The sequence below is a fragment of the Sinocyclocheilus rhinocerous genome, unplaced genomic scaffold (assembly GCF_001515625.1).
Source record: "Sinocyclocheilus rhinocerous isolate Xijiao unplaced genomic scaffold, SAMN03320098_v1.1 scaffold542, whole genome shotgun sequence".
NCBI classification, from domain to species: domain Eukaryota; kingdom Metazoa; phylum Chordata; class Actinopteri; order Cypriniformes; family Cyprinidae; genus Sinocyclocheilus; species Sinocyclocheilus rhinocerous.
In genome coordinates this window covers 200,508-226,583 of record NW_015638928.1, presented here as the reverse complement: position 1 = coordinate 226,583, position 26,076 = coordinate 200,508, and the positions used below count along the sequence as shown (strand labels likewise).

The 26,076-nt window shown below is 40.5% G+C and overlaps 1 protein-coding gene across 1 annotated transcript in view; it reads right to left on the bottom strand.

Moving 5' to 3' along the window:
- The window catches only part of iars1 (isoleucyl-tRNA synthetase 1), a 102,003-nt gene that overhangs the window by 49,995 nt on the left and 25,932 nt on the right, over nucleotides 1-26,076 (bottom strand). Inside the window, exons 8-14 of the mRNA XM_016565274.1 lie at nucleotides 24,250-24,337; nucleotides 22,378-22,438; nucleotides 22,003-22,098; nucleotides 14,808-14,930; nucleotides 11,917-12,008; nucleotides 8,785-8,883; nucleotides 2,468-2,594 (exon numbers count right to left, since the gene is read on the bottom strand). Of these exons, the coding sequence (XP_016420760.1) occupies nucleotides 2,468-2,594; nucleotides 8,785-8,883; nucleotides 11,917-12,008; nucleotides 14,808-14,930; nucleotides 22,003-22,098; nucleotides 22,378-22,438; nucleotides 24,250-24,337 (686 nt within the window). The remainder of the gene's footprint in view (nucleotides 1-2,467; nucleotides 2,595-8,784; nucleotides 8,884-11,916; nucleotides 12,009-14,807; nucleotides 14,931-22,002; nucleotides 22,099-22,377; nucleotides 22,439-24,249; nucleotides 24,338-26,076) is intronic.

Genomic DNA, 26,076 nt, shown 5'->3' with positions numbered 1-26,076 from the left:
TGGTTTTAAGTCAGTTATTTCTATCTTTTGCTGTAGTGTGTCAGTAGGAAATATCAGTTCACATTCCCAAACATTAATTTGGCCATTAATTGTAATAATCCAGTGAGATTTTTGAGCTCCACACAGAGATGTGATCTGATCATCATCAGTCTGTCTGGAGTCACATGAAGAAACAGAACAAACTGAGACTCAATCCAGAAGAACTGATGCTTCAAGAAACCTCTTGCAAAGCTACAGTGCTGTTAAAAGTTTAAGGCATTTGTGTAAAAACGCTGTCAAAAATAATGTCATAAATAGGTTTTCTTGATCAATGAACTTCTGTTAACTGAATGAAATCAACATTTGGTGTGAGCATCTTTGTGTTTAAAGCAGCTTTTGCTCTCGGTGCACTTGAGCAGAGTTTCTCAGGAGTTTGCAGGAGGTTTCTTGAAGCGTCTCGGAGACACAGTTCTTCTGGATTGAGTCTCAGTTTGTTCTGTTTCTTCATGTGACTCCAGACAGACTGATGAGGATCAGATCACATCTCTGTGTGGAGCTCAAAAATCTCACTGCATTATTACAATTAATGGCCAAATGAATATTTGGAAATGTAAACTGATATTTCCTACTGACACACTACAGCAAAAGATAGAAATATCTTAAAAACATTTTTAGCTGGTTAAAATACTAGTGCTCTAATAATTTTGGCCAGCACTGTACAACGAACTGTCCAAGAACTAAAAAAAAGTCAGATACCGATATATCGGCCGATATTCTTTATGTGTATTTATAGTACAGTACGGACACACGAATGGCAAGTGTCCAAACTTTTGACTGGTACTGTATATAGGATAGAATACAGTATATACATAAACAGAATATATATACATAAACACATTTTTAGCAATGATAACTCAAATGTTGTGATCAAACACTTATAATGATGTGACAAAAATGTGTAATGGAGGCAGGGTATTTAACAATTTAACAATAAACTTTATCATCCAAAATGAGCCTGACATCAGTGCACTTAACAGTACACTTCACATCACTTATTATAAATAACTTTAAAACACAAATAGAACAATATATTTATATAACTTGAATAAAGAAAAAAAAACAAGGTAACTGTGTGTGAGCATCTTTGTGTTTAAAGCAGCTTTTGCTCTCGGTGCACTTGAGCAGAGTTTCTCAGGAGTTTGCAGGAGGTTTCTTGAAGCGTCTCGGAGACACAGTTCTTCTGGATTGAGTCTCAGTTTGTTCTGTTTCTTCATGTGACTCCAGACAGACTGATGAGGATCAGATCACATCTCTGTGTGGAGCTCAAAAATCTCACTGCATTATTACAATTAATGGCCAAATGAATATTTGGAAATGTAAACTGATATTTCCTACTGACACACTACAGCAAAAGATAGAAATATCTTAAAAACATTTTTAGCTGGTTAAAATACTAGTGCTCTAATAATTTTGGCCAGCACTGTACAACGAACTGTCCAAGAACTATCAGACTGTTGGGAAAAATATTTCATTATCCAAAGAGAATTTTATACATCCAGAAGAAAATAAGAGTAATGTTACAAGTACTCGTGTAACAATAGGCACATTTTAGTGCAAACTTAACACCGGCCAAAAAGCAGGACAACCTTGATTTTCTCCTGGTGGCCAGTGAAGTTTACCATAAAGTGTGCTACTAAAAGTGAGCGACGAGGCTGGGCCGCTGTCCCCGTTTTCAAGAGAGCTGTGCTTTCTGGCCCCGCTCCGCTCCGCTCGGGGAGCCGGTGGCCCTCCAGAGACTCGCTCCTGGAAACAACTCATTATATGCTATTTTCAGGAAGCAGGTCGCTGTCCTTCTTTTCCAGCAGCTCGCTTCAACAGGCACACGCCAACAACCTAATTCTGACTTCCCACAAGTTGAGCTTTTAAGAAAAGCACGCTAATAAGAGCACTTAAAGACCATCACCAACGTTTAAGACCGTTATCCTTCTAAGAAGATTCGGCATCAAGTTCACACAGACTTTACAAAACACAGTTAGCACTGGGAGGAACATTCACAATGATTTTAGCCTTCATATCAAATTAAGCAATATTATGAATATCAAGATGATTTTAATTCAATTTATTTATTTTTTTAATTGTCCAACTTTTGGCTTTTATTTTTAAATTAAGTTTCATAAAAACCGTGTCAAAAACGTTATAATAAAAATATCGGTAGGTAAAAACTATTCTTTATTACTATGTATTTTTTAAACCAACCAATAAATAAATAATACATCATTCTTCCTTCTGTTAATTTAAAAGCAGTGTATAAACGTGCCTTTAATTTTTATGATGACTTTTATTTTTATTTTTGCATGAATTATCTTGAATCCACAATGGCTAAAAGGGTTCCGACTTTTAAGCCATTCTAAAGCAAATACATCATCGAGATATGAAATACAAAAAAGGCTGCAAAATGTTATCAAAATGCTGATGATCCATAACTGACCTCTTCATAGTCGTCGCTGACCCACAGCGGGATGGGCGTCCCCCAGTAACGGTTTCGAGAGACCGCCCAGTCTCGAGCGTCCCGCAACCAGTTGCCAAAGCGCTTCTCCCTCACAAACTCAGGAACCCTGGGTACAAAGACAGAGAGAAACGCCACTCTTAACTTCATATAGACTGATGCAGAAACGTCCCAAAAAAGCTCTTATTCGTATTAAGCTTGAATGCTTAGACGTTCAAACTGGCCAGGCTTCTAGTTTTCTCAGTCGCTTTGGCTCAGTTCTCAAATGAGAGTTTTTTTTTTGTTTCGCTTTTTTCTCAAAACAACAAGATTTTAATTTATTTGATTGATTTACGCAAACTGCATGTGTTTTGGCACGTGTGTGCAAAAGTGCAATTGTCTAGAATTTGCACAATAACTAAATGCACACGACTTGATCAAAACTGATGAGCTGATTCAGAGTGAAACTGTCAAACTCTTCACAACTTCTAAACGCTCTTTCATTGTGTGAGCCGTTAGATGCAAAATGATCCGTTCAATTATCAAACTCTATCAGACAAGCATGAAAATCCATAAATATTAGACATGGAATGGTTGCAATGTCTGCTAAGTTGGCAAATGGCTTGCCATTAGGGTTGAAAAGGGGTGGAAGTTTTCCTGTAAATTTCCTGAAAGTTTCCAGAAGTTTTTGGAAAACTTTGTAATATTTTGGACACTTTTGGAAAGTTTCCAGAAATTCACTGGACGATTTCTGACCCTTTGCAGACATCAGTGCACTTAACAGTACACTTCACATCACTTATTATAAATAACTTTAAAACACAAATAGAACAATATATTTATATAACTTGAATAAAGAAAAAAAAACAAGGTAACTGTGTAACAAGCTACTGCCAATCCATCAGGGGCAGGTTTATGCAGGAAGCACAGCTTTTCCAAATGTAAACATCTAAAATGAATAATAATAATAATAATTTTTTTTCTCACAAATTCTGTGTTGTGTATTTTCTGGTAATCAAATGAACACGCAGAACATGAGGATTCGTATTTAAATAGTATTTTTGCAGTTTAATATTCACAGACACTAGTCTATATCGCGATTTGATTTAAGTGTACTGACCTGTTTTTTATTTATTCATCAAAAATATGACATTCCATGAAAATCCGCGTTATACAGTAAATTCCGTTTTTATGAATGGATTCCGTGCTTCCGTCCACGTTTTGTGCATCGCGGAAATCATAGGGCCCTGCTAATGTAGCAAACGAGTATGATAAACTCATTGTGAGAGTAAAAGACGGGACATTGTTTATGTACTTTATAGCATTGTGTCCCACCAACTAGGTGACAACGTGTTAAATCACTCAACAGACTCAAGCCACCACCGCACTGCCGTCTATTGGACTGCAGAGAGATACAAATTTTTCAATCTGCTACGTTACTGACTGTACTGACAAACTATGCTGATTTAGGAAATGTGACGTGACCGATGTGATAAGCATGAGTTCTGGGATGCGGCGTGGCTCGTATAAACACAAGCATTGACTGCCGTGATCAGCTCTGGTGTGCTGCAGACGCATGCAGTGATGCGCAGATCAGCTATAGCGTCTGCTGTTAAAAAGGAACCATCCATTCATCATATCATCACGCAAAATTAAGAATTAGAATCAGTGTAATGTAACGATCAAATATAGGTGCGGGTGGGTGGCGGGCCGATAATTTGAAGCAGCGGACTCGGGTGAAGTTTGAGCTCATCCTACACTGCAGTGACCTGGGTCGCCAGTGGCAAACAATGGAGCGCGCTCTGCTGGACAAACTAAAGCCGGGCTCACACTACAGGAGTTTTAAAATCCTAACCGATTATGAAATCTGGTTGCAGCACACACATAAGGAGAATCTTTGCAGATTATCTTCTCTCAAATCTTAAACATGCACACACTACAAGATTTGAACATCATGGCGCATCACACACTACAAGATATTATTACGATTATCATGCCAGAGGGAGCGCCTCATGTGATCGCCTCATGTGCATGTATATACATATAGTAGAGCCCGACCGATATGGGTTTTTTGGGGCCGATGCCGATACCAATATTAGGGGGTAAAAAAAGTCAGATACCGATATATCGGCCGATATTCTTTATGTGTATTTATAGTACAGTACGGACACACGAATGGCAAGTGTCCAAACTTTTGACTGGTACTGTATATAGGATAGACGAGGGGCTCGACAAGATTTTTGCTCTGATTCTCGGGAGGGGGAAATCGGGGCGAAATCGGGCTAAAAATCCTGTAGTGTGAGCCAGGCTTAAGTAATTACACCATTTAGAAGCATTTCATCTGCGTAACAGCAGCGCTCATCGTTTACTCAGGAAAAAGGTCTATAAAAATGTTTTCATATCAGCGGCATATTCGCCGATACCGATATATCTGCGACAGGCTCATATCGGCCGATAAAATCATCAAAACGATATATCGGTCGTGCTCTAATATATAGTTTACCCACCATAAACACTACCAATTTTAATGAGGACGAACGTCACAACCCTAAACAGCAGCAGCTGTAGCAGTACTGTATAAATACATTTATATTTGTACAGTACATTTGTGTTCCTTGTAAACTGTGAACATTCACTGCTGCTTGTTGTGGAAGAGCAATAGGAAGATATGTAAGAACGTGTGGCGGTGTTGGTGAAGACAACAGAATGTGTAAAAATGAATAAGCAATGGTGAAATTTCAGTTTGCATGCAACACATTCTACAAAAATAAATGTACTGTATAAATAAAAAAAAACTGTTCATTTCCTTTTTGTGTACTACAGTGTTGACTTTTCCCAATACACTTTTACCTACTGTTGAAATCTGTATCTAAAATGCTCAGTATGATACACTGACAAAACTGACATTCTTATATAGCATAGAAAGCAGTCTGTCAACAAAAAAGTAGAAAAAATATTCATATAACCAATATGAAACAAAATTGCATGTAACATTTCCATGGTAAAAGAAAAAAAAGTTTTTTATTTTGGTGGAATTGGCCAAGTAACTGACACAATAACTGGGTTTTGAAGCATGAATTAAATGTTTTGGGTGAGTTACTATCTTTTGCAGACATGCAATAGTGTTCTGATGTTTTAGCAAACAGTTCTGACAATTGCGCTTACAGTTTAGAGATTAAGATTGTTTAAAAAAAAAATGTGCCAAAGCAATTGAGAAAAACTGTAAAAATGTTTGCGTAAATGATAAAAAACTGTCATAGCAGCGCAACTGCAAGAGTTTTGAGTCAATCTCAAAGAAATGCCTTGGCTTAAAAAGGACTGTCTAGCTCAGGGGTGGCGAACTCCGGTTCTGGAGAGCCGCAGCCCTGCAGAGTTCAGCTCCAACCTTAATTAAAACTCACCTGCCTGTAGCTTCCTAGTAACCATTTAGACCTTGATTAGCTTGTTCGGGTGTGTTTGATTAGGGTTGAAGCAAAACTCTGCAGGGCTGCGGCTCTCCAGGACCGAAGTTCGCCACCCCTGGTCTATCTGAATTGGCGTATGATGGGTGTTATCATCTGGAGAAGGCATTCTAACAGCTCATGCTTTAAACTACAGTCTGACAAGTTCAGTGTTCGATTTACTTATGTTATGCCTTTAATACAAGTTGTCCATCATACAAATAGTTTGATCTACAGACAGAAGAGACACAGATGTGCATCATCTGCATAGCTATGAAAATGAATCCACAGCTCCTTGTAAAGGTAACACTGCCAAAAGTTAATGCAAAAAAGAACAACAAAGGCCCTATAATCGAACCCTGTGGGATTCCACAAGAAATGGCAAATTTGATTTGAAGATTGATTACCTACAGCAAATAAATAAATAAATGAGTATTTCTAAATGTCTATTTGTCATGTAGGATTTAGATCAATTTAGAAACCATCCCTGAAAAACCTAACAAGCTTGCAGGTTGGTTAATAAGCATGTTATGATTGACTTTATTAAAGGTTATATTGATATTGGACCAAAATGAAAGCTCTGGGCCACATTCAGTCAACATAAGCAAAACTAATCTCTGTGTTAATTGTTTATGAAACCATTCTTACAAAAATTCCACAAAATTTAACTTTTTGCATTCTGTGTTTAGCATAATTTACTCAGAAATTAGCTTTGCTTTTGTCTGATGAATAAATCCCATTATATTTCCCAGCATTCAAGTGCACATTATTTATAACAAAATCACTGCTGTTTCTCTAGTTTGGTAGGTTGCCTCCGGATCACAAATCATTTCACAAGTAAGACTACATTATAATAGTTATGTTTAATGAAAATACATTTATGCACACCAAGGATAATTTGTATTTGAAAAATCATCAACATATTGCTACTGATCATCAATCGCACCAAAACTAATCGATTTCATGGCACACTAGTTGGACAGATTTTTCAGATTATTATTCAGGTCTATATTTCCAGTTAAAATAATCCATCCCTCACTAACGGAATGTTAAACGTCCCCCTGGGCGTCGTCCTGCTGCCCTCCTCAAGACACAGCATAGAGAGAGTCTCTGCTTCTGCAGAGCTTTCATCAGAACACCACTGACTTTATCAGTTCTCATCGGGAAGAGGCATTTCTATTTAAGTTCCATCTCAGCCCCCAATATATCAATTTAATGATTTTTCTCTTCTCGTATGCTCTCTCATCTCTGAACTAAATGTAGAATTTAAGGGCACTGTGATGGGCTGAATGCGCAGGACATCATCCACAGCTCAATAATAAGCCAACAGAAGAAATGTGCTTTAGATTGTGAACGTGAGGTCAAATCAGGACAGGTGTGATAAACTTCAGTCTATAAAAATAAAAAAATAAAACAAACCCATTTGACTTCGGAAGACTGTGCCGGTTGCTCTTTTTAACGCAATCACAATGAATGAAGACTGAAGCTTTCAAGCTTCAAAAAGGACATAATTACCATAAAAGGATCATGAAAGTGCTCATGGACTGCAATTTAAGTTGTTATTCACTGATAATCCTACCCTTGAGTGGGCTGTTAACTAGTAATGAGACTGTGAATCACTGATTCATCAACAGATCTGACTGAAAAGAACAATGAATTCACAAACTCAACATCTCTACCTCCCCGATGAGGGTGCAGAGGAGGCCTTCTTTTTATCATGTAGAATTATTTATAGACTAGTGATGATCCAATCACTCTTAGGCCCTTGTCCACATGAATGCGGTTATTTTTAAAACCGCGTCTTTTTCTACGCGGTTTGGCCGTTCGTCCACACGCAAACGCAGCACCAGGTCACTGAAACCGAACATTTTTGAATACCATGGTGCAGTTAGTGTTACTACAGTAAATCCATAGTAAATGATGGTGATTAGTAGATTGAAAGTCTTCTGACTGTATCGCAGCAGATCGGCCCTGCATATGCTGCCAAACACCTGTGCTGTGAACACAGACATCATCTCTGTAGAGCGCTGGGCAGATTCCTGCGTACACTTAAACATGGCCCGTCTAGTTACTGTGTCACACAGGAGGCTCGAGATTATGTGCATACATTAAAAATGACACTTCTGCAAAAGTACTTTTTTTAAATTGCAAGTGGGAATTTTTAGGATGCGAGAACGACCGCAGCAGAACACAGCTGTCATGTGCATGTGGTGAATTTCCTACCTTCGTCAATCACTTGCTGAGTTATAAACATATTTCAGTTGTAGTGCCCTCTATAGGCAGAACTGGACGAAACTTGGTGCGAATCCTCAAAATATCCTGCTATGAAAGTGTACCAAGTGTCACATAGACTAAACTTTGTGTTCATGAGAAACAGGGTAATTAGTCAACGTGAATCTGAGAGTCCTTTCTGCAAAAGATGTGACGGACAGAAACTCTTTGAAAAGCTTTTTGTCAAGACGAACTGTAGATGAAACCTGGAAAACATTCTGTGGGACCCAGATCAGGGCATGAGTGTGCAAAAACTAGCGTTTTCAGAAAATGCAAAATGGTGGAAATTATACAGAAACCGAAGACCATGAAGTTCAAAACATAAATGAGAAAATGAGAACAAAACCTACATACTTCAAATCAGATCCTGCACAAGGAATTTAACAAAGAGTCACTCAAAACGAACTCAAATGACTTTGAAAAGGCATCTGAGAAACAAAGCTCTTGCTATGCACCATATCACACATCATCAAGAGACTGAAGATCCCAATTAAAATGCATGAGAAAACCCCAGCCGAACTTCGAAGAGAGTTTGTCCAGTCATGCATTATACAGGAGCCGTACACACGCAGGTCACACACAGGTGTAGAGATACCAGATTCACTGTACCAGTAGCATTTGCTGTTGTTGTCCAGAAGCTTCTCCACCATGTGCTCCACCCTCACAAACCAGCTGGGCACTGCTTTATAGATCAGCGGCGTGTCCGACCTGCCAAAGAAAGCCGTTTTCAATATTTCAAGATGAACTTTTATAATGTTACAGTACTCTCTCCTGTGCCAGCATCATATGGTAGCACTACCAATCGCTAAAAAAATCAGTCATTTTGCTCCAGAGAGAAACTGTTTCCGTAATAATGAGGAAACCCCTGTGATTAATCATTATAAAAATAAAATCTGTAAAATCTGTAAATACTGTTTTATGAATGCAGGATGGCACTCGTATGATAAATTGCTTGAGCTCTTTGAATATCTTCCAAAATGCAAATTAAACACTATTGTATTTAATATAAGTAATTAATGGCTATGCAAATGAAACAACTTGTTGCTGATTCAATTCACTCGCAATGCTTCAGTGTTTTCATGAAAGACTAAAGTACTTTTTTTTTTTTTGCATACTTTGTTTGTTTGTTTCTAATGGCAGTTTGTAATTTGATTCATTACCTAAATGTCCATAAAAAATAAAAATAAACGGAGGAAAAATTGTGAGCTGTTTGTTTGATCATTGGTAAACAATAATTACTTGTGACCTTCTCTTGCATTTGTTTATATTTTGGGCGCTGTCCAGTAATGACCATGACTAGCACACAGTTTGTTTGGATTAGTCGTGTCTGACCGCTAGCCGATCGGTTCACAAACTTCACTACCAGCGTCAACACCAAATCCATGTACGAGATTAATGCATCACAACTTTCTACTAGCACCTAAAATTATTTACCAAATAGAATGTGTTTGTTGTTTTGCTTTTATGTTTACCTGTGATTATGATTACCTGCCAAGGGACCGCGGATGAAAACTAGCCATTGGCTAAATTTGGTTCAATGCACGAAATGGACACATTTGTGTTAAAATTGTACATGGTACCTTTTCAAATAAATGTTAATAAAATAAAATAATGATTTTTGACTATCTGACCATTAATGCAATGAACAGCTTTTAATTGATTATTTGTGTCCCTGCAGCACAAAAGATGTCTTAAGTCGCTGGGGTATATTTGTAGCAATAGCCAACAATACATTGTATGGGTCAAAATTATACATTTTTCTTTTATGCCAAAAATCATTAGGATATTAAGTAAAGATCATGTTCCATGAAGATATTTTGTAAATTTCCTACTGTAAATATATCAAAACTTATTTTTGATTAGTAATATGCATTGCTAAGAACTTCATTTGAACAACTTTAAAGGTGATTTTCTCAATATTTTTATCTTTTTGCACCCTCAGATTCCAGATTTTCAAATAGTTGTATCTCAGCAAATATTGTCCTGTCCTCACAATAATTGAAAAATTGACCCTTATGACTGGTTTTGTGGTCCAGGGTCACATTTGTCTTTTCCCTTGAGTCAGAGGTTGTATTACGCTAACCAGATAACCAATGAGAACCAGATGAAAGCATCTTTTGTTGGTTGACTTTCACTAAAGTTAGAAGTGAACCAGTCCGGCTCTCTCTGCTGGTTTGTTGTCTATGTGGTCGTTTGTTGGTAGCACACTGACGCTGCGGTCTATGTTTCCAGATGAGGAGCACCTCTGTAAGCCTCAGCATTAGCATTCTCAATCTCTCCTGATCGACCATCAGTGTCTGCTGCGCCTTTACACTGACAAACCCCTTCAATATCCATAATGTTGTTCCCCAGCAGCGCCGGGATGGGCCGAGCTCATGAGAGTCGATAGGAGAGTGATTTATTGATGGCGTAAGCGCTACATGAGTTTGTTCGTCAGAGGGGTTAATGAGGCTGGAGGTCTCTGCCGGCTCACTCACGCTCGTGTGAAGTGATGAAACAGCAGGCTAGATATTGAGCACCGTATGCTAATGTTCCTGCCCCGCGACCCCCTCTCTACAGGCCACCGTATCGACTGAACTCTGCCCCGTCCAGCAGAGGTCACAGAGATGTGCGCGCCTCCGTTTTGGAAAGCCTTTTGGGTTGGTTGATGAAGAAAAACTAAATCTGAGCTTTGGCTATAGTGCTGTACATAGTTCTGATGGACAGGGGCTGGAAAAAATAATGTGAACACCCTGGAAATACACAATATTTCTTTATCATGGTGTTTTACCACCATTAGTCTTTAATACAGCTTCCAACCTGACAGTTTAATGTCATCTATTAGAGCATCTACCAGCCACTTCAGAGATGTTGGTGGAGAGCAGTTGGCGCCGTCAAGCTCTCTGTGGCCGTTTTTTGTTGAAACAGGTGAATATGGAAGTTTGATCTGCCTTGTGCAGTAGATCTGCGTTGTTTGAACGCAATCCTTGTTAGTGTTCAATGTTCCTCATCAATCACTTTCAGTTTCTGCTCGCTATGCTTTTTCGCTGATGAAGTCCTGATGAAGTCATAATCGTAAAGACTGCTGTTCTTGAAACACCAATAAATTGTGCTTTTAAGGTTACAGATGCTCCTGCTGATTAACGGGACAAGATTTGCCATTTTTGGAAGTCTAACAAGTCAGCCATTTCACCAAAAGCTTGTACTAAACACTGCTGAACACAACTTATACTGCACTGATATACAACCTAGAGAAACGAAAGACAATGAAAAGTTCAATAAAAGATCATCGCAATGTTTGTTTTTTCACTGTAGCCTACAGGAATGATATTTTCCCCTATTATAATAATAATAATAATGGGTGTTCACATTACTTTGTCCAACCCCTGTAAATGAAAAGTGATTTTTTTTGGTCAGCAAAAAAAATAAACTTCCAAACACGGCAAATTCTCAAGACTAACTGAACGCAACGCAAAATCTGAAAATCTTTCGCGCTGACACAAAATTTCAGATTGCATGCATTTCAATTACATTTATGCATTTAGCCGATGCTTTTCTCCAAAATGACTTCGAAAACAGAAGCCAACGATATTCATAATATGCAATGCCAGGTTTATTATAGGTCACAAATGTTGTTTTGCTTTTGAAAAATGTGCTCAGTTTAAATTAAAATGACTGTATTTCACCTGCAAACATTGTCAGAGCAGTGGTAAGTGTGCCGGCGCATTACAGCAGAGTGAATGAAAGCGTGTCTGCACTCACCTCCAGCAGAACGGGTAGCTGTGCTTGAACGAGCTGGAGCTCACCAGACGCCCGTTCTCCTTCAGCCACTTGATTATGTTTTTGTCTGCATCCTGAAAGCATGGAGGACAGACAGAACAAAGTCTCAGAGCGTGCAGCGCATACAAGCAGACAGTGTGGGACTATTAAAGAATAAAGGCCTGGCTTTACAGCTTCATCTGCAGCTCTGGAGTTATAGAAATGTATGAAGCGTTTGCTCTCTTTGGGGCCGGTCACATCCCTGCACTCATGCAGTTTTCCTTGACTGCCTTTCAACAAAGTCATATTAATTCACTTTAATGGAAACGTGTCCAGCGTGTCCTTGTAGCAGAGCGGGCTGAATTGGCTTCCTGTCTCATGCATAATCGATTTTAGGAAACTTTTCTGAACCTGCGAGGCCTTATGAAGGGTATCCGTATTCCTCTGGGAGAAAACTTTAACCTGCAAGGTGCTACATGAAACTGCACCAGTGTTTACAAGAGTCAACATGCATTTAATATCACCAGTGACGCTCTTCATCCGACTAGCAGTAAACCAGCACAATCACGCTGAAGCCCCATGACAACTTTTAAAAGCATTTGAAGCACAAGATCTATTAGTTATGTTAGAAAATAGCTTAAGTAGGCAATTTAAGAAAACGTCTGTATTTCATGAATATATTTGTTTTATTGTATTTATTTGTGCTATTGCTTGTAATTTGCTAATTAGTTCTTAATTCATTACAGACGGTTTACTTGTCTTTAATTTTATATTAGTTAGGCTATTAGCATTTGCTGCGGTATCAGAATCAAGATCTGTGACACTTCACTGGCATCTAACATTTTGGAGTCGGATTTATTCAATCTTTGTCATATATTGACTAAATGTAGAGGATATGTTCTTCAAAATACAAAAACAAAACCAAAAAACTGTGTGAAAATTATTCATTTGTAAGTCGCTTTGAATAAAAGCGTCTGCTAAATGACTAAATGTATATGTAAAATTAGCACTGGAACTGGAAAAATTTGAATGTTATGCACTAGAAAACAAAATAGACTTCTATTAACATCCAGGTTTGTGTTTTGGAATAAACAGTAAAACAGAGTGTTGCAGGTTTATATTTATTAGTTGCAGCCTAATGTGCTGTTCACTGATCTTTTTTATGTATGTGAAAAATATATATATTTTTTAATTTATTGTGTCGGTGGCCCTGTTGACAGCCCTAGTTTGGTAAATGATGACAGAATTTCTGGGTGAGCTATTGTTTTGCATAGCCTACATAGTTTTTCAGACCCCCAAACTGATGGGCTTCAAATCTTAATTAGCAAACCCACTGGTAATTTACACCCTGATTCAATATTTCCAAAGTAAATGCATGAAACTGTCAGGGAGTCCGTCTCTGCCGACTCTAATTCAAAGACACGGGTGGACCGTGTGAGCACTAATGAGCGCTTAGGCAAACAGAACCTGACTATGAGTGCCGAAATATAAAATGACAGAGCAGAACTATGATGAAAGCTATTCTCGGGAAACAGAGTGGAGTTTCTCTGGCAGTGCTCTGGCACTGGGCTAAAGCGCTGACATCAGCACTCCCATAGTCCCTCTGTCACCCATCACACCTCCACACTGGAGACAAGTTCCCTTAAAGTACATCTTCATTTGTGTGGGGTCCAACTGCTGCTCTGAGTGCTGGACACACTCACACACACTCACTCTCTCTCTCTCACACACACACACACACACACACAGACACACAGACACACTCACTCTCTCTCTCTCACACACACACACATACACACACACACACACACACTCACACACACACTCGCTCACACACACACACACTCACTCACGCACACGCACGCTCACACACACGCACGCACACACACACACACACATACACACACACACACACACACACACACACGAGTCTCATCAGCTGTACAGTTCACCAGCAGAGACTTGGACAGCAGCTCAGCACCACTAACATTTGTCTTAAAGTCAGCATGAAACTGAAGCTACAACTTTTGTTTTCTATTATATTTTTGAGTGAAATGGCTTTTTAACAAAAAAAAGGTTGTTGATTGCATTGTGAAAAGAGTGAGTGTTGTGCAGAAAACTGAGCTAAGGAAATGCAGAAAAGCAGCAAGTGACTGTCTTCATAAATGAGCCATTGAATTGTTCACTCAACCAATTTGTTCAAAAATGAAGATTTATTCAGTAACGCTGCGTGTTGCTTGGAGACATGCATCTGTTTTGCCGTGGCTTTGTTTCAAACTATTTTAGTTGGCAAAAGAGCAAAAACACAATACTGTCTCTAAAATGTAACTCACAATATTAATCTTTATTGTTTATTGAACTGTTTTTATTTTATTACTGACTGTTCACTAGTCTTCAACAATGTCTAAACTTTATATTAGGTAAGGCTTAAGCCTTGCCTAGACAGACCTTCAGTCTGATGGCAGAAGGTCTGGGAACCTTGGCCGCTTTGAATGGCCAAGGCCCACCCAAGTGACCATATGACTGACAGGTAAAGCAACTGATGTTTCGTTTTGTGCCGTGGCATTATTTAAAGCCCAAAAAAGCATGACTTAAAGCAGGTGGTAATTTGCGCTGCTCATGGTAGATTGCGCTGGTCATTATGGAAATGATCCGCTGCTTCTGTGTTCTTTAATGTGCACATTGTTAGTAAATCACCCGCAGAATTTTCCCCTCCCATCGGCGCTTTTATAGAATTGTGCTCTGACCCTAAATATTACACTGTTAGTATTTTCCAGTATCCTGCAGCCCTACTCTGTAAGTGTGAGTGTGGTGTGCAGTGGAGCTCACATGAGGAGCTCAGTGTGTGCGCATGAGCCTCTGATGAGGTGTACAGCAGACAGCAGCATCCGTACCTTCACGTACTGACCGGCGAAGTGAGTGACCTCTGCAGTGAAGACGCCGGATGAGTCCACAGGGCAGATGGGAGCCGAGTCTCTCTGGATGATCTTATAGTCCATACAGACGCGGTAATCATCCTGCAAACAGAAGAACACAACACCCGTCACACTGGGATTGTGTTTCTGAGAATGGCAGAGCATGAGTGTGTTCCTGTGTCTCAATTACAGAACATCTGGGGAATGAACCTCCACACAACGACACACAGGAGAGTCAAACATCCTGCTCAAAACAACCAGAGGAGAAAGACTGCTTCCTGCTGCAGGAGCTGCTCAACACTACACTGATAACGACTGCCGCTGAGTGAACAACTGCACAAACACAACACTGACATTAACTCACCGCCACAGCCACTGAGCTCACTGCACTGCTGCTGCGCGGCTGCTAGGGTGTTCTTAGGGTGTTGTCAGAGTGTTGCTGTGCAGTTGCTAGGGTGTTCTTAAGGTGTTTGTCAGTGTTGCTGTGCAGTTGCTACGGTGTTCTTAGGGTGTTTGTCAGTGTTGCTGTGCAGTTGCTACGGTGTTCTTAGGGTGTTTGTCAGTGTTGCTGTGCAGTTGCTACGGTGTTCTTAGGGTGTTTGTCAGTGTTGCTGTGCAGTTGCTACGGTGTTCTTAGGGTGTTTGTCAGTGTTGCTGTGCAGTTGCTACGGTGTTCTTAGGGTGTTTGTCAGTGTTGCTGTGCAGTTGCTACGGTGTTCTTAGGGTGTTTGTCAGTGTTGCTGTGCAGTTGCTACGGTGTTCTTAGGGTGTTTGTCAGTGTTGCTGTGCAGTTGCTACGGTGTTCTTAGGGTGTTTGTCAGTGTTGCTGTGCAGTTGCTACGGTGTTCTTAGGGTGTTTGTCAGTGTTGCTGTGCAGTTGCTACGGTGTTCTTAGGGTGTTTGTCAGTGTTGCTGTGCAGTTGCTACGGTGTTCTTAGGGTGTTTGTCAGTGTTGCTGTGCAGTTGCTACGGTGTTCTTAGGGTGTTTGTCAGTGTTGCTGTGCAGTTGCTACGGTGTTCTTAGGGTGTTTGTCAGTGTTGCTGTGCAGTTGCTACGGTGTTCTTAGGGTGTTTGTCAGTGTTGCTGTGCAGTTGCTACGGTGTTCTTAGGGTGTTTGTCAGTGTTGCTGTGCAGTTGCTACGGTGTTCTTAGGGTGTTTGTCAGTGTTGCTGTGCAGTTGCTACTGTGCAGTTGCTAGGGTATACTCGAGGTGTTTGTCAGAGTGTTGCTGTGCAGTTGCTAGGGTGTTCTCGGGGTGTTTGTCAGAGTGTTGCTGTGCAGTTGCTAGGGTTAGAGTGTTGCTGTGCGGTTGCTAGGGTATACTCAAGGTGTTTGTCAGAGTGTTGCTGTGCAGTTGCTAGGGTGTTCTCGGGGTGTTTGTCAGAGTGTTGTTGTGCAGTTGCTAGGGTATACTCGAGGTGTTTGTCAGAGTGTTGCTGTGCAGTTGCTAGGGTATACTCGGGGGGGTTTGTCAGAGTGTTGCTGTGCAGTTGCTAGGGTGTTATCGGGGTGCTTGTCAGAGTGTTGCTGTGCAGTTGCTAGGGTGTTCTTGGGGTGTTTGTCAGAGTGTTGATGTGCAGTTGCTAGGGTGTTCTCGGGGTGTTTGTTAGAGTGTTGCTGTGTGGTTGCTAGGGTGCTCTCTGGGGGGTTAGAGTGTTTGTCAGAGTGTTGCCGTGCAGTCGCTAGGGTGTTCTCACTGTGTTTGTCAGAGTTTTACTATGTGGTTGCTAGGGTGCTCTGGGGGGGTTTGTCAGAGTGCTGTCATGCGGTTCCTATGGTGTTCTCAAGGTGTTTGTCAGAGTGTTACTATGTGGTTGCTAGGGCATTCTCGAAGTGTTTTTCAGAGTGTTGTCGTGTGGTTGCTAGGGTGTTCTTGGGTTGTTTGTCAGTGTCGTTATGCAGTTATTAAGGGTGTTGCTATGCAGTTGTTAAGGTGTTCTTGGGGTGTTTGTGAAAGTTTTTATGCATGATTTGTATCGTGAAAAGAGCTGTACAAATAAACTTGAATTGAATTGAATTGTTAGGATGTTCTTGGGGTGTTTGTCAGTGTTGCTGTGCAGTTGCTAGGGTGTTCTCTGGGTTTTTGTCAGTGTTGCTTTGGGGGGGGGGGGGTTTGTCAGAGTGTTGTCATGCGGCTCCTATGGTGTTCTCGAGGTGTTTGTCAGTGTGTTACTATGTGGTTGCTAGGGCATTCTCGAAGTGCTTGTCAGTGTTGTCGTGCGGTTGCTAGGGTGTTTGTCGGTGTCGTTATGCAGTTGTTAAGGGTGTCGTTATGCAGTTGTTAAGGGTGTTGCTATGCAGTTGTTAGGATGTTCTTGGGGTGTTTATCAAGAGTGTTGTTATGCCGTTGTTAGGGTGTTCTCAAGGTGTTTGTCAGAGTGTTGCTGTGCAGCTGCTAGGGTGTTCTCGGGGTGTTTGACAGTGTTGCTATGCAGTTGTTAGGGTGTTCTGAAGGTGTTTGTCAGAGTGTTGCTGTGCAGTTGTTAGGGTGTTCTTGGGTTGTGTGCCAGTGTCATTATGCAGTTATTAAGGGTGTTGCTATGCAGTTGCTAAGGTGTTCTTGGGGTGTTTGTCAGAGTGCTGCTATGCAGTTGTTAGGGTGTTCTCAAGGTGTTTGTCAGAGTGTTGCTGTGCGGTTGCTAGGGTGTTCTCGGGGTGTTTGTCAGAGTGTTGTTATGCAGTTACTAGGGTCTTCTTAACAGCTGCTAGGGTGTTTAGGTAGTTTCTACATGGCTGCAAGGGCACTGCTACCAGTTGCTAGAGTTTTTGAAAGACTGTTGCTATGCAGTTTAATGGGTGTTTTAGGTAATTACTGAATGACTCCTGATATGTTGTCATGCAGTTGCTTGGGTGTTTTGGGGGATGGCAGAGAGTTGCTATGCAGTTGCAAGAACGTTTTAACAGTTTCTAAGGAGTTGTAGGTATCTTTTAATGTGGCTGCTAAATGTTGCTATGCAGTTGTTAGGGTGTTCTTGGGTGATTGCCAGAGATTTGCTACACAGTTTCAAGGGTGTTTCAGGTGGTTTCTTGGGTACTGATATGCTAGAGTGTTTTGGGTGATTGCCAGGGTGTTGCCATGCAGTTGCTAAGGCCCTCTAGGTTATTGCCAGGCTGTTACTATGGTGTTCTTGGAGGTTGTTCAAGTCTCGTTTTGCAGTTGCTAGGGTGTTCCCAACAGTTGCCAGAGAGTTTCTATTCACTTGTAAGGGTGTTCAGATTCTAAAGTGTTTTAGGTAGTTTCTATTTGACTGCTAGGGTACTACTATGCAGTTCCTAAAATGTACTCAAAGGTTGCTAGGGTTTCCTATGCACGTGCTAGCGTCTTCCAGGTCGCTGTCATGCCGTTTCCATGGTTGTTACGGTTTTGCTATACAGTTACTAGGGTGTTCCTGGGGGTTGCCAGAGTGTTGCTATGCTGTTGCTTGGGTGTTTTAGGGAGTATGTGCATGGCTGCTAGGCTACTGCTATGCAGTTGCTAGGGTGTTCTGGGGGATTGCCGAAGTATTGGCATGCAGTTTCTTGGTCTTCTAGGTGTTACCAGGGCGTTGCTAATCTGTTGCTAAGGTGTTGTGGGTAGTTTTGGGTGGTTGCTAAGGTACTGCTATGTTGCTAGGGTGTTCTGGGTGGTTGAAATGGCATTTCAGGTGGTGTCTTGGTAGCAGCTATGCAATTGCTAGTAGGGTTGGGTATTGTTTGAATTTTATCAATTCCGATTCCGATTCGTTTAGATTCCAATGTGATTACAAAAATTATATCAAACATATTTATTCTGTCTCTCATTATTGCAAAACATTTAGTTGCAGCTGAATGCCATAAACAAAAATCAGCCAGCCATATAAAAACTGGAGTCATTTAAGAGCTGCATGATTCTGGATAAACGGAGTTGTTGCTTTTTTTTTGTTTTTTTAATGGAGACTCTGGTGATCTCAAGATTCTGAAGAAAAAAATTAGGCAACTAAACAAAATCACATGTAATTTATGAATGAATGATTCAATGACTCACTCAATTTTATTTAACAAAGTTTCATTACTGGATGAATCAGCATTTGTAAACGAATCTCTTGAACGATTCAAGACATTTTAAAAGCCCCTTTTCGCCACCTACTGGCGTAACAACTTAATCAATAAATCTTTATTTGAAGTGTCAAATTATTTTCAAAAGGTGATTTAGCTACTCTATTTTAATCGCTAATGTAGAAATCAGAGTTTATATCCGAACTATAAACTTTTATCCCAGTACTTCTGTGATTATTTGAATGTTTGTAACAGAAATAATCATACTGTGTGGTTTAAAAGACTGTGAAGCTGTTTCATTCATATACATGACACTGTTCATGTTTGAACAGTGTTCGCAATCTTTAACAATCTGTTAAAATAAAGTGCTTTTTTGTCATGGTGGTGGTGACACCTCTCTTGCCACATTTTTAGCTTATCACAAATATTATACTTGGCTTTTTCAGACTCTAAACGCAAGTGTACCCAAACATTGGAGCACTTAGATTAGCGAGCAAGGTCCTGGCAGATCGCTTGGTCGGGTCCTCACAGATGAAAAAAAAAGGAATCGATAGGCAGAATCGGAATTTTAATTTTACAACAAGTATCCGATTCCCGAACTTAAGTATCCGATTCTGGAATTGGAATAAAGTTTCGATTCCCAACCCTAATTGCTAGGGTGTTCTGGATCAATTAGTAAAGTAACAACACACATGTCCTGAACAAGACACATGATTTGAGGAATCATTCATTCGTTTGGTGCACAAACGCTGCAGGACGATACACTCTCAACTTTAATACTGCCTTTTAGAGGTTTGATCGGATCATTAATCTGCAGTAATAGTGATCTATATCACAGATGCTTTAGTGCAGTGAAGTCTGAGGACTCCAGGACATTTGTGTGTCCTATACTATAAGTACTGCTTGCTCTCCCATAATAAATCATTTCAAGTCCTTGAGCTCATGTGGCTAACAGCAGGATTGTTCAGTGTTTAGCATCATCTGCTTGTCCTTCTACTTTCACAAGTTCTTCTGTCTCTGGCACAGAGAGGAACCTCAAGGTGATGCTGATGTGAGGCTGGTCTGCATCAAACATTCAACACAGAGATGAGGACCAGAGTTCACTTTACTCTCATTAGATGGAATGGTGCTTGAGATGCTCACATGCCTTCAGGCTGAAATTTGAAATGAGTTTCTCACCAAAAGCTTCTTCCAGCCACTCTTTTTAATAAAGCACTTCAACTCTGCTTTAAGGCTTATTTGATGCCCCTAAAACTTTCTTCAGTCATTGTCCTGACAGGGACTGTTCAAGGATGTCTTGGATCGGTTTCTTCGGTTCATGCATGGTGTTTTCTTACAAATAAAATAAAACTGAAACGAATGTTTTCACAGCTCTGTTGAGAATGCACCCAGACATGTGAATTAACTCATCTCAAATGCACAGATGGAAGATTTTAAGCAATCACGATGTATGTGAAGAACCTGAGGTAATTTATTGGTCATTACTTTTATTATTATTATTAATATTATTAACATTATTATTATTACTGCTAATTGTAATTATTCAAACTCAATTTACTGTAGTCAGTGTTAAGTGTTCTGTGTTGTTCTCAAACAGGGTTTCTGCAGGTTTTATGAATGTAAATTTAGGACTTTAAGACCAAATAAAGAAAACTTAAGAATTAAATTGAATGGATAACAATACATCAACTTATGGCTTGAATATCTCTGCTCTCAACCACTACGAATATGAAACAGCTTTTTACTGACACTTTTAATCCCACTGAAGAAAGTCTTGCTCTTCATCAGGATTTTTGTCTTGTTTCCCCTGTTTGAGAACAACACAGAATACTTAACATGGCAAATGTCTAAAGATTCTTAAATCAAGATACATTTACTGAAGAACATATAAGTTAAGTCTTGTTTTATGAGAATTTCTTTGTGAGTTTTTCATTAAAACAAGAACAAACATTGGCCAGTGGGCTTAGACAAATCAATTTAATTCAAAGGGAAAAAAGTTTCAATTCCCCACTGACAGATATTTGTTATTTATTTGTTTTTTATAAAACAAGACTTCATATGTTCAATTTGCATCTCAAGATATTTGTAACAAAATAAAATTACTGAAGAAAGATAGACAGACAGACAGACAGACAGATAGACAGACAGACAGACGGACGGACGGACGGACGGACGGACGGACGGACGGACGGACGGACGGACGGACGGACGGACGGACGGACGGACGGACGGACGGACGGACGGACGGACGGACGGACGGACGGACGGACGGACGGACGGACGGACGGACGGACGGACGGACGGACGGACGGACGGACGGACGGACGGACGGACGGACGGACGGACGGACGGACGGACGGACGGACGGACGGACGGACGGACGGACGGACGGACGGACGGACGGACGGACGGACGGACGGACGGACGGACGGACGGACGGACGGACGGACGGACGGACGGACGGACGGACGGACGGACGGACGGACGGACGGACGGACGGACGGACGGACGGACGGACGGACGGACGGACGGACGGACGGACGGACGGACGGACGGACGGACGGACGGACGGACGGACGGACGGACGGACGGACGGACGGACGGACGGACGGACGGACGGACGGACGGACGGACGGACGGACGGACGGACGGACGGACGGACGGACGGACGGACGGACGGACGGACGGACGGACGGACGGACGGACGGACGGACGGACGGACGGACGGACGGACGGACGGACGGACGGACGGACGGACGGACGGACGGACGGACGGACGGACGGACGGACGGACGGACGGACGGACGGACGGACGGACGGACGGACGGACGGACGGACGGACGGACGGACGGACGGACGGACGGACGGACGGACGGACGGACGGACGGACGGACGGACGGACGGACGGACGGACGGACGGACGGACGGACGGACGGACGGACGGACGGACAGACAGACAGACAGACAGATAGACAGACAGACGGACAGACGGACGGACGGACAGATAGACAGATAGATAGATAGATAGATAGATATAGATAGATAGATAGATAGATATAGATAGATAGATAGATCTCAAACCACTGCTTTATAAAGCAACATTACCCAAAATCCCTGAAGGACACAATTTAGTGAAAGCACAATGTAGATGTGACTTACAGCTCCAAAGTATGGGGCCTGATGGACCACTCCTGTCCCGTCATCATCACGCACATAGTTATCCACCACCACCGAGAACGCACCGCTCTCCTTACACTGAGAAGAAAAACAAGCGCTCATCAAGACCACTTCTGACATCAGAAGATGAAATGCTTTACCCAGAAACACTTGTGCGAGTGTCATAACATCCCGACTAATGACGACAACAGAAGTAGCAGATTTACCCACAGATCCATTTAATTTAACGCTAAAATATTTTTCAGATACATAAGTCTCAGCATTCTGTCATCTCTGTTCTCCTTAAAGAAATGTGAGAGTATGAAACGGTCAGCGACTGTGAATCAATCTGCAGTGACGCAGCATTACAATGTTTACCTTGATGAAGTACTCAAACAGAGGCTTGTATTTTTTGCCCTTCAGGGTCTTGCCAGGAAATCTATAAAGACAAAAACACACTTTATTAACACTGAACTACAACCACGGAGCGGTTAGAGAACTACCGAAGTAGCTGAAACATAAGACAATAATGCCAAAACTCTCCTTGACCTTTGAGAATATGAACATTTACAAGGGTCTACGATTGATCAATACAGAAGAAGCAGGTGGGAATTTAACTCAAATTGTTACTCGAGTTATGAACAGACAGTCTCAGGCGGTTTGTGAGCCAGAGAACTTGTTTCTGAACCATTGTCACATTTACAATATCAATTCAGACTTCAATTAATCATTATGTTGCTCCAAAACCGTATGACTTTCTTCTGTGGAACACAAAGGGAGCACTTGTGAAGAATGTTCATGCTGCTCTCATCCATATAATGAAAGCAGAAGGGGACCGAGGCCTTCAAAGCATATGACATGTGCAGTATGTTCTACACACACTAGATCTTCTAGGTCTGATTGGGCAAATCACTCTGTTAAGTTTGATCTGTCTAATAAATTGTTTAATTGCTTAATTAAAATTGCTATAGCTTTGATTTTGAAGCTGGAAGCTGCATGGAAAAGAGCGGCCGGCACAGTTTTCACAACGTCTTCTTTTGTGTTGCACAGATGAAAGGATGAAAGTCATGCAGGTTTGCAACAACATGAGAGTGAGTGAATGCATTGTTTTTATGCAAACATCAGGAAGTGCAGTGAAATCAACTCTACTCGTGCTTCTCATTCCAGTCACATCACCTTCTGCTGAAGAACATTAATCAAAAGCAGAGAGATATTAATCGATAATAGCAGTTCGATATTATACACTATACCATAATATAATATAATTAGTGCTGTCAATCGATTAAAAAAAAAAGACTAATTAATCGCACATTTTCTGAAATGAATCGCGATTAATCCCACCTAACATTAAAGTTTTTAAATATACTTTTATATTGCAATAATTTCCCATTCAATCATCAAATTAACGTACAAACAACATAAAGACAATATATTTTTAATATTTGTTTAATGGCATCTTTTTTTTTTATGACTGAAGGCCAGTATCACTGATACCAATACTACTGATGTCTCTATAAAATAGTTTTTTGCCCCTAATATTTAACCATTGACTCTAGCCATTCAACATTACAGTATAATTCAGAGCTATCAATTTTATCATTTATTAGACTTTAAAAATTACTTCTAATTTAAGTGAACTTCATATAAACCCATTATAATAAATGTCATATTTACCTGTGCCCTTCAGCAGAAATATACAGAAATTGAAGTTATCAAACACTAAATTCTTAATTAAATATAGATGATTCCTTAAAGCTATAAAAGTTATTTAGTTCCTCTTTTTTCTTTTTCCTTTGATTAACAGACATCACAGCAGCTGGTTATTAGGTTATTTTGGCTGCTATTACTTTAAGAGCTGCCGCTGCTGAACGTGACGCGGATCTGACACGCATCATATTTTCTCTCAACTCTTTTTACCTTTTCTGACCCACTTCAGGTCTCTATTAATGAGCTGATGAGTTGAATCGGGTGTGTTAGATGAGGGAGACAGTGCTGGGCTGCTCCAGGACAGTTTTGAAAACCATTTCAGAGACATGTTCTTAAATGTGACTCATATAAAATATATTACATGCATGCACAGTTTTAAAGCAGCTTTAATCGCCTTTTTGGTAACTTCATGACTTAACTGACCACGACTTTGCCTGTCCTACTTGTTCTATCCGCGTGTCACCAGAAGGACAGACGGCTGTGCGGCTCACAGGATGTGATGTCATCGCGCGCTTCTGTGCTAATCAGCAGCGGTAAACTCACTTGTCCAGGATGGTGTATTCAGAGTCAGATTTGAAGAGAGCGACGAGTCTGGCCTCCATCATGATGTACATCTGCTGCGAGCTGTTATCTGAGAGACACAGAGGAGAGACTCTCATCAGCACATGACAGATTTAACCAAGACAACAAGACACAGCAGCACAAGAAATAAAACTGTATATTTACACACTTTTTTTCAATTTCATATCTAGAACACAAGCACATTATTGTATCTTACATGTGCTCAGATGTTGGCTTCATGCTGGATAAATGTGTCATTTCAACAACCTGAATGAACTTTTCACCTTCACTAAAGCTTTTCATTTTTTTTCGCTTGTTAATGCTGAGAAAACGACTGTAACTGTTAGTTTAGTGGTGAAACCTGCACCATTTTTAATGTTTTTGAATGAAGTCTCTTCTGCTCACCAAGACTGCATCAATCTGATCAAAAATAGAGCAAATACATTAAAAATTGTGAAATATTATTACAACTTAAAACAGCTGTTTTCTATGTGAATATCTGTTAAACTGTAATTTATTTCTGTGATGCGCAGCTGTATTTTCAGCATCATTACTGCAGTCTTCAGTGTCACATGATCTTCAGAAATCATTATAATATGCTGCTCTATTACCAATTATTTTGTGTGATCAATTATTAATAATGTTCTTATTAATATCAGTGTTCAAATATTACGTTTTTGCAGCTTAATATGCACTAATTTAAAATTTGAAATATTCTATTTTATTAAACAATGCATTTTAATTGAACTTATTAATAATAAAAATGGAAGCTCAAATCTGAACATGAATCAAAATGAAATGTCAAAACTAGGCCCACACATGATGCATATTTCTGCATTTTTGTGTTATACTGTGATGATCTATTGTTAAGTTAGCTCGCCGTGGGGTAAGATGTGCCAGCTGTGTCTGTGGACAGATAACATGTAGTCTAACAGTAATACAAGTCTCTCCAGCAGCAGCAGCAGCTCAAAACACATTAAAATGGGACTGAAAGACCCTGAAAGAGGAGCGTTTAAGAGTATTGTGACACACTCAGAGAGAGAGAGAGAGAGAGAGAGAGAGAGCATCAGTAAGAGACGGCAGGCTGAGAAAGGACTGTGCGGAGCGTCATTGGTATTCAGTGCATCTCTCTCCTGCAGCAGAGCCGAGCTAATGAAGGACTCACAGCGCCCCCTGTCTGCCGCCGCACACGCCGCTCAAACTGGGTCAAGCTTTTACTCCGGATCTTCGGAGGAGATATGTTTAATTGAGCTGATTTGAGGTTTCTGCAGTGAAGGCATCCACAGATGGCCAGATACTACAGAAAAGCCAACCGCAGGAGGTCAAGCTCACTATTGCTTTCACCGTCATATTTTATATTCATTTTCTACAAGGTTTGGGACAGGTCTAAATACTAGGGCTGTAAGGTCATACTTCAGCTTTGACGTCACGGTACAGTGGGGGAAAACCCGTATTAAACAGTGGTTTACTGAACAAATTGCTCTTTCTTTAAATTAATCAATTATAATAAAAAAATCTACTTCAGCTCATGCTGCAAACTATAGATAGCCCTTTTACATTACTGTAAGGTTACAATTAACAACAGAGCCCAAACGTAAAATTAACTACTATTTATTTTTAAATATAATACTAATCCTATTACTTGTTTCACTTCTGTTTCAGTTTTTATAACCATTTCTTACTATGTGTAAGTTGTTGTTTTTTAGCATGTGTGTTTGGCAGTGTTATTTTTTAGGATTACTGATAAACTACTGTCATTTGATTTGTATTATTTGTATTTGTTATTTATTTTAATTTTAGTTAAATTAT